Source organism: Ceratina calcarata, unplaced genomic scaffold, assembly GCF_001652005.2.
Source record: "Ceratina calcarata isolate Rehan_Ccalc_2016 unplaced genomic scaffold, ASM165200v1 scaffold226.2, whole genome shotgun sequence".
Lineage (NCBI taxonomy): Eukaryota > Metazoa > Arthropoda > Insecta > Hymenoptera > Apidae > Ceratina > Ceratina calcarata.
The window spans coordinates 79,622-88,982 of NW_017144423.1; the positions used below are offsets into that span (position 1 = coordinate 79,622).

Genomic DNA, 9,361 nt, shown 5'->3' on the forward strand with positions numbered 1-9,361 from the left:
CTCGAACAGAATACTTAGAGATTCACGAATTAATATAAAACAAGTATCTGCAATCGAAATTAGCAAAGAACACTTGAAATTTTATATATTTAATTTAGAATGACTACGAATCTACGAATCATAGAATATAAAACATCGAATATCCATCACTTGCTATTAGCTTCTGAAGAGAATGATCAATAAAATTAAATGAATTTTTATCGGTCATTCCCTTCGTTCGACCGTACGCACGATAAAGTATAATGTACACATAAATAATTACATAGGTACAATTAGGCATAGTTTCGATTTATATACAAGATACATGTAACACAGAGAAGTCGATCAATTTATGCGATCAATTGCTTCAACAAGCGAATTCCGTTCTCCCCGTACAGTCGTTTTTCTTTTAAAGTCGTTCTCTTTTCACGAGTATTTCGCGTTCTGTTACCGATCCTGGACACGCCTGCGTGACAATTATATATGCTGACGGTACTAACGCTTTAAATTACCCCCCCGCAAATTAATTATAACGACTCGTTACAGTCACTCCTGAGACTTTCGTCACCGATGACGCATGCCTTCTTTTCATTCACCTGTCCGTTCAATTAAAATGACTATAATACATAAATGAAATACTTTGTTTACTGTAACGTATCAACGATTCATGATTAATCAGATGTTCGACTTTAATTAGCTTTAAGAATGTCGTGAATGAATGGGACGAAAGTATCGCGTCGTCGTCAATGAAAGTCTCCCCGATACATAAACATTCAATATAGTATAACATAATTCGCTATCCGAGATTTGTTTTCTCTTCATTTTTACCGCTGCCTATCAGCTCCATCCGGAATTAATTTATCCATTTGCGCGACTTAATTATTTCTGTTGAATTTACCCGACGATGGAGACGTTGATTTTTCTTTCGAAATCTACACACAGTTACTCGGAACATTGCGCTAGACTTATTGAAATACGTCGTAAACACAATAAATTATACTAAACAATCGTAATATCGTCTACACCCTCCGTTTCGCTGCCGTTTCCGAGCGAGCCTCGGGAGAGGAAAATGATAAAGGCAATTCCTCGGTCAGTTTCGCTTCGATCAAATAAATATTACTAATCGCGTGGAATATTTCTAACAATCATAAGGTAACTATGGAATATACGTGTGACCTCACGTAAATCTCGCGACGAAAAGGGTTCCTCGCGGCATTTACGCGAGACATACTTTTGTAACAGTCCGAGTAATTGCTCCGAAAATTAATTTGTCTGTTTGCGTGTCACGAAGTTGCGACGTTCAACCGGTCTCAGGACTCTTCTAGCTCCCAAGCGCGATCAAATCTCTCGACGGTTTTCTCAACTCGTATTAAGACTCGAGGAAGTACGTATACATATTTAACGATCGCTCGCTAAGCGGTACAAATTACGCAGATTCTAACACGTGTGTAAAATTTGTAAAACAGGAATTCCTTTGAAGCATATTTAACTATACAGATAAAACGGATTAAACATAAGACGCTCCATACAAATGATTATATAGACCTATACGACTCGCCGGTGTGTTACTTATGTACAAATCTTTGGGCGATCACTTCTTCTCTTCTTCATCTTCATTTGTATGCTTATATACATGTGTATGTACTTTCAATGCGAGGCTCCTTACGGCAACCTTTTTATTTAACTATTAAAGGGCTTAATCGTGGTCTTCGAACCGCGCGCACGCGGTAGCATTATGTAAAATAAATCCTCGCGTAGAAGCGGTGGACAGATTCTACTCGTTAGTAAATGAAAATGTTTTTAACAGTCGCGGGACTTATAACGAAATGAAAATTGGAATTTATATAACTGGCTATCGAACGCGACGGAATTGCTAGATAAGAGGAATAATTTTTTCGTCAAAGCGTGATGATATTCGACCTACGTTGAATAACTGTAACAACAATGGAAAAAGAAAGCATGACGTTTCTTAAGAGGCCAACAAAAAGTGAGATGGAAGTTACAGGAAAACGAGATAAAATTGATAAGGAACAAATTTTCGTACCATACACTCGACGGCAATAGCGATGCTGTATCCTGCCTCTTGCAACGATGAACTTCATCCTCGAGTATATATAACTCTGTACGATACGATATATCGAGTTATTTTAACACTAGTACTATTAAGTACCAATAAGTGCACCAACGTTCATGACAGCACTTTCGTTTTTACCACTCTCTCTCTCTCTCTCTCTCTCTCCTAAATATTAATATTATCTTCTGGCTTTCGCTGATCCCATTTCACATTCAATTTTTCCATTTCTTTTCATTCATTCGATAGGCATTAATAGGGAGTATCTTTACACGTTGAATCGTGTTTCAGATCCGTCGGCGAGCATTAACGTGACTGTTCGATTATTTATCCATATTAATCGTGCTAGTCGCATCGGGTTCAATCGTGCCACGTCATTTATAGGCGCGGTGCTGTACGATTTCACGCAACGCGTCTGCGAATTACCTAGGCCGAACATACCGCTGCTTGTTTGCTGCAAGTAAAACAAATTGATCAAACCGAATTTAATGATTTCCATGAACGTGCCAAATCAGAATCCGACGTCTCACCTGCCAGAAACATAACTTATTCTCCGAACAGGAATAGCTAACCAGGAACTTGCCCTCGGGTGAAAATGCTAATGCAGTTAGAGGCGCCGAATGCGCGGGTACGGTTTGGCATTTAACGTTCCCTCGCAATTCGTATAAAGCCAACTGACCGTTACGACTTCCTACAGCTATCCTGCGAGTTGCCGGACAGTGGCTTACCTGAAACAAGCACAATTAGAGAAGTACAAGGATTAAGAGAATCACGATATGAAGTATGATTCAACTGACTTGATTAAATCTACACGCAGCCGGGAACACTTCGCTCAACGGCTTAGCTTTAAGGTGGCCCGGATCCAGACAATGCAAAATAATATCCATCACCTGCAGACATTATTAACATAATGAACACACAGAGAAACGTTTAATTTACGTCGTTTTAAATCGTGTGTCGTACCTCGACCAAGAGATCGCTCATTTCGCTCTGCATTTTATCGATCAACTGTTCGACGATCCTGAGTATCTCCGGCTTCGCCCTGACGAGAACGCTCTGGTTCATATTTACATTCAACGTCTGCGCGTTCTGCTGCAGCGTGTTGTATCTGGCCACCTCGCGTGCCATCGTAGTGATGAACGCCGCGGGCCGGACGGTAGCGATTAAAGTTAAAGCGTGCCGCGCGGTGCGGCACGTGTCCGCCTGAGGTGTCAACGGAAGCCCGTACGTCATGTTCGGAACTAACTTATCGGCGTCGCAACACATTTCTAGCAATCCCAATAACACCTGTGTCGGGCAGCGTGAAACGTACACTGAATACTCTCTCCACGCTTACAATTATTGTAATCGAACAGTTGCCTCTTACTTTTGACACATCAAGGTACGGTTCCCAGACGGTGAAACCTCTACCAATGAGATCGATCGCGGCCCTTCGTAATGCCGTGTGCAACGGCAATTTCGGCGAGTGAGGCGCGTGCAAAAGATGCATCAGAGCCATGCTGGTATGCCTAGCGAGATTGTTGTTCCCTATCCCGAAACCTTCTACGATCGAACTTTTCCGTCTCTGATCGTTGTCCCTCTTCTGATTCGTGGTAGCCACGTCTTGTCCGAACTCGGCGCCTATCACACCCAACAGGACCACCGCGGTCGTCTGCTTCCGTTTCAATTCCGCCACGCTCGACGGTTTCCTAGCTACATTTGCGGGAGTAAAGATCTTTAAATAAGCTTGAGATAGGTTTCACGTTTAAGTAAGAATGATTCTATTCGAACCTTCCGTCAATTCCTCTTCCTCGTCTTCCTCTTCCGGATTGGGCTCGGTCACGGGAACAGGACTGCCCGGAGCCGGTGGACTCGGGTTCTGCGATTGCGGCGCGATAGGTTCTTGGGTGCTGTACATTGGTAAATATTGCGACCAGCTGTCTACGAGGGCTTTCCTCCCCTTCGGACCCATTCTCCCCAATTCGGCGAGTAACAAAGCCTGAGCAGCCTCGCGAATCTGAAATATTTTCATTCCACGTAGCACTACTTCAGTTTTATTAAATACTATCGATCGTTGCAAGACGAACCTCGAGACACTGATGTTGCCATCTACGAGCCATCATTTCGACTTGAGGCCGTTTGAAAGTTTTAACGCCGGTTTGCGATACTATTTTATCTGGCAATAGCACGCAATGCAGCGTAGCTAGAAGAGACCAGCCTTGTTTAATTTGTGCTTGCTGCGCGGTATAAATCTCTTCGTTCTCCTCCTCGGCTTTGTTCCAGTTAACCGTGGATCTATTCCCAGGCCTGTACAAACCGTAACATCAACTTGGTATTGGATTCTGATTAGTGAAAACAGAAATTATGGTTACTGACCGGTGCAGTTTACGGTTTCGTTCTTGTTCAGGTACAAAAGTGGCATTGTTCATTGACATTAAAGTATTTGCTAAAGCTACTACCGCTAATAAATGATTGCTAGTTAACGTGGTAGACAGTTCCCAATGCGCTCTCGCCGTAAACGCTCTGGTGAGTCTTTCCTGTCGCACCAATTCCGCTGGTAAACGTTGTTCCAGTTGAGTCGCCGGCTCGGCCAACGGTTCCAACTGCGTTTGCCAAGTCGGTAACAGCAGCGACATGTAGCCTACGAAAAGAGTAACGTTCGTTAATTAACAAATTAAAGCTCGTGAAGCTCGTGTATAAACTGAGCTTATTTTCATACCTCCTTTGGATAATACCCCGAACGAAACAGGAACCATCGGTCTTAATAAACCTAATTTCCCTTCGCAGACCCGGTCCAAATCTGGATCGATGCCCCACGCGTGTATCAAGCTCAGTATAAGTTGAGCAACTTCCATAGTCGCATTCGGTTCGCTGAACGCACCGTTCCTCTTCAAATTGTTCTTCGCTGCTTCGTTATTGTTCCAATTGTCACCTACGAATAAGAACGACTCGCTTAAGACTCCACTGTGATTTTTATTCCAAAAAATAGTGCGTCGGAGGAACGAATATGCAACGCTTGCAAAACCTGTCGCATGTTATCTAAGAATAAAAAAATAATAATCGCTGTGTGAGATGTAATGAAAGCAATCAAACTTGGAAACTAGAATAAACTGTCCTCGAATTCTATCATCGGCAACTGTTTGATTAATATTATTTATAATAAATGACGAGATTCCGTATTCGAAGACAATTTACTTTGACATCCAAGGGAAACAATAAGACAAAGTATCTTCGTGATGCTGCAAATAAATAAAAAATGAGCTTACATAAGGCTTAAAAGAATGAGGAAGCTGTAAAACGTATATCGAGTCATTTTAACGTTCGCCACTGAAGCAGGTGATGAAAAGAAAAAAAAATGGAAAGCAAATATGGCTAATCTACTCTAACAAAAAAAAATTCGTGCCACGATTTTAACTGAGGAGATAATTTTGCCATTTTCCTTAAATAATGGCTAACCTTTGCCGTCGAGAGTCGACGGCTTGAGGCCAACGCTTTCCACCTTGGCCTGAAACTTAGTGTGTACGTTCTCCGCACCCTCCTTCATTTTAGCCAATATACCTACAGAAAGAAATCGGCTTTAGACGGTACAACAAATTTACGGTTTCAACACGAATCTTCTAATCACTACGGCCGGGATGTAAATAAAATACACCGGGGAAAATTGGGCCACGCGTGAAGGCAAGAATTAAGTGCTATCACTCGAACGCAAAGCTGAACGACTAGCTTATCGAATAAATAGAAACGTTCCAATCAATCAAGAAAACGAAGATGAGAAATCCAAGTGGAATTTAAACATTGGAACTTTGCGTAGAACGCAAAGGATTTGAAACGTGTGACCATAATCGTCAGAAATCTTGGTATCTACAAGAGCATGCGTGATTTCGTATCGTCAAATATTTGCTGTGCCAAAAATGCTACGCAGAAGTTGCAAAGTGGATAACAGAACACAATACCGTGACGATCCTTCTCCTTTAAAATTCGTTCAACATCGCCTGCCTTATCCTTGACGCGACCGAAAAAATCTATAAAGTGGCATGTTAGTACAAAAATTTTATCTCAGTAAAATACAGATATTAGCCAAATGTGGAACGAGAGAACGAAGACGGCGGAAGCATTTTTACCTGCGATCTTTTTATGAGCGTCCGGACTGGCAGACTGGGTGAGCGCCGCGACTTTCTGATACTCGGAGGCCGAGATTAGACCTTGCGCTTCCAAAGAGCCTGGCGACATTGCTCCATATTCGTCACTAAGTAGTTGTACTAAAATAAAAAATAATCATTGCACACATAATTGTTGGGGAACATCGAACTAATTATAAAAAAAAGAAAGCGAGGAATTACCTATTAATGCCTCTATGTCAAAAAATAATATATGACTTTCCGGATCCTTTGGATTACTCCTGAACCCTTGAATCATAAGCGGCGTGCCCTTTGCCTTTATCTGACTGCCATGGTCGACCCCGTGGCCACCATGTAGTTGCTGTAGCTGGTGTAAGCCTCGTTGAGTCGCGTGTCTTATGGCCGAGAGATTTCTGTGCCTCAAACCTCTGAATAAACAAAATGCCAGAAGCACGATAAAGATTATTATCCCCTGGCATTGTTTACCCGTGGTCAAGTTTCTCAGCATCCAACATTTCATTTACCTAAAGAAATGTACAGCAGGATTAGCTAAGCCTAGTTCCCCGCCCGTGGCCGATCCGCCAGCCGCAGCAATAGTATTTTCGTCGCACGCGTAGAGAACCTCTTCCGCAATAATACCTTCAGAAAATTAAATTAAAAATAAAGAATTGTTTCAAAAACGATAGAATCAACAGACGTACCATGTAACACACGATCTAAATGACCGGTTTCCATTTGCCAGACGTAGACAGCTCCGTCCGAGCATCCGACGATCATGAAATCGTCAAGCGGCCTCCACTTTATCGTGACAACTGGGAACAAATGTCGTGAAGCGAGAACGACGCATTTTCTTTCTGCCAACGATAACAAAGTAACGCTGTGATCCGACGCAACGCTGCAGACGCACTTCTGTATTCTAAGCTAAAAGAACAAGGAAACTATCATTAATAACGGCTAGAGATCAAGAAGAAATACGATAGATAAGACATTGAACGTACACTGCAGTTCTCAGGCGGTACCATCAACTGCGTGATCTCACCCGCGTGGACACAGAATCTGTGAATGAGTGTACCGGCGTAAAGGTCCCACAGGCACACGGCGAAGTCTACGGATCCCGAGACGAGATGAGACCGATCGTAACGAGGAGCCGCTCCGTGCGGATACAGAAGGCAATTCACTCGTCCGGTGTGACCCACGAGCACTTGGTGCGGCGGCCAATCTACAAGCCGTGTTATAAAGTAAAGAAAACTAAGCACGGAATTAATATATCTATTGTACCATCGTATTGCTGATGATTGCCGTGAAGCAGTTGAAGCATAACCGTTTGCGTCGCAGGAACGATGATGATACTGCCGTCCTCGCGGCCGACGACCAAACGGCTCTGCTGCGGCAAATATATACAGGCTGTTAATTTGATCCCGTTCCCATCCCCGCTGTCCAGCTGATCTAATATTCCGACCGGCGGCGGTTTCATCTCGGCCCAAGCAATCTCGATGCTGGTTTTCACTATCGGCGGTAACTCAAGCGCGGTCGACCGATCGTTTTGGCAAATTTGAGTCAACTGTTGGGCCGAGACCTCCGGCACTGTCCAAAGGATAACGACTCCCTCGCTGTCACCTCGTAACAGATATTTCACTGTTTTACTCTGTTTCTGGACGGTGACTAAACGCATCGCTGGTGGGCAGGACAAAGGCTGAAACCAAAGGCAGATCGTTCGTAAATAGACAGAATTAATTCGATTTTTGTAGAATTCGTTTCAAGCTCACCTTGTCCCCGGGCTGCGTCAGAGTGCAGTAGAGGTAGGGCTGGTCGTATTCGGCAGCCGCGGTATGAAAATTTTTATTGTCTGCAACGCTACTGTACAACGAAACAAATAACATGTTACATCATAGGTTTAAATGATTTGTTTCTTTTTAATACGTATCAACATAGATTTCTATATAATACTACGAAGTATTGTACATAGTTGAGTACTAGTTTTAATCGCTTCACTTAGATAATGCCTAATTCAAGCGATAAAGCATTTTCAATTTTAAAGTGCGAATAGGTATAGCGTAGTTTACTAGAGGCTGTATAAGCATTGCTACTTTCTATACATAGTTTTTCATAATTTATGTGATTTCCAATATACATACATATGTACAGAAGACACTGAGACATATAAAGCAACTTAAAACAGATAAAATATGAGAATATGATAAGACGTGAAATGCAGAGGGACGTAACATCTATCTTCTTTCAACCCCCCCAATCTTGTTTCTACTGTAACAATTGTAGTCGTGGTAGAAGCAGAAAAATCAGAATAGATGCAGTGATAGCAGATGCTCTTATCGTTTAAAGCAAAATTAATAAATCGTTGATTTATTCAAATGCATAAAATGACAAATGATGAATTATACAGATCTTGTTTTCGATTCTAGTCTAAAAGACCGTGTTCGTTTATACTTAGTAGAAATTTGCGAAAGTCGATTTACCACATTTAGACTAGAGGAAAGTGGAGAAGAAAAATAAACCTTTAATCTCAGCAGAACGGATATGAGAAACATAAGAGACAAGAGGTAGAGTGAAGAATACAAGAAGTAGTGTGTAACAGAGATTAATGCAGGGTTACCTGCTGAGAGCCTTGCCCTTCAACTTGCTAGAAGAACACCAGATCCACCGTAGAATGTAGTAGATGTGTATTATATGAAAAAGATAGATCGCCGTAAAAACTAATCGTATCATGAAACCGTGTTGCAAAATGGGTGGAAATCATAAATTAGTCACAGTGGCTTTTGCTTGAAAGCCCTAATTGTTTATTCCACTTAAATCGGGAAGAGTCTCTTTCGAAATTTCTTCTTAATGACTGAATATGAATGTTCGTGATAAATTAAGTAAAAAACGAGTACATGATAAACAAATATCGAATGTGCATTGCTAGCCAGTGCTGCTATGAAATAGCTTGTAACTTCGAGATGTTCAACTCGAGGGTTCTGATTAATAGGGAGCATGTGTGTTCGCTGTGAAAGATTCGTCGATGTGTCTAACAGCAAACGAAATATATTCAGACTACTAATTCGTGAACGTAAATTCAATTTTCAGTTACTATATTATTTGTTTAATAGTTCGTTAAAGCGCATAAACACGTGTTAGTAGTTTAACATAATAAAATTGAGCGTCGTTCTCAGAACAAAATTTAGTTAATCATTATTTTATATAAAAAGAATTATATATT

At 41.7% G+C, this 9,361-nt stretch overlaps 1 protein-coding gene across 11 annotated transcripts in view; it reads right to left on the bottom strand.

Moving 5' to 3' along the window:
* Positions 1-272: 272 nt before the first annotated feature.
* Positions 273-9,361, bottom strand: part of Rbcn-3B (WD repeat-containing protein Rbcn-3B) — a 15,807-nt gene continuing 6,718 nt past the window's right edge. For 7 of the 11 annotated variants that reach the window (XM_018020464.2, XM_026811556.1, XM_018020461.2 and 4 more), the window contains 18 exons: positions 7,914-8,004; positions 7,426-7,840; positions 7,146-7,366; positions 6,849-7,068; positions 6,672-6,786; positions 6,370-6,575; positions 6,151-6,288; positions 5,983-6,051; positions 5,486-5,587; positions 4,749-4,961; positions 4,406-4,670; positions 4,117-4,336; positions 3,821-4,046; positions 3,417-3,742; positions 3,014-3,337; positions 2,848-2,940; positions 2,581-2,778; positions 2,319-2,504 (listed from right to left, as the gene is read on the bottom strand). In XM_018020464.2, the coding sequence (XP_017875953.1) occupies positions 2,319-2,504; positions 2,581-2,778; positions 2,848-2,940; positions 3,014-3,337; positions 3,417-3,742; positions 3,821-4,046; positions 4,117-4,336; positions 4,406-4,670; positions 4,749-4,961; positions 5,486-5,587; positions 5,983-6,051; positions 6,151-6,288; positions 6,370-6,575; positions 6,672-6,786; positions 6,849-7,068; positions 7,146-7,366; positions 7,426-7,840; positions 7,914-8,004 (3,628 nt within the window). Of the gene's footprint in view, positions 2,505-2,580; positions 2,779-2,847; positions 2,941-3,013; positions 3,338-3,416; positions 3,743-3,820; positions 4,047-4,116; positions 4,337-4,405; positions 4,671-4,748; positions 4,962-5,485; positions 5,588-5,982; positions 6,052-6,150; positions 6,289-6,369; positions 6,576-6,671; positions 6,787-6,848; positions 7,069-7,145; positions 7,367-7,425; positions 7,841-7,913; positions 8,005-8,758; positions 9,338-9,361 lie in introns of those variants that run through there. The other 4 variants (XM_018020466.2, XM_026811552.1, XM_026811558.1 and 1 more) reach the window with 4 other exon arrangements.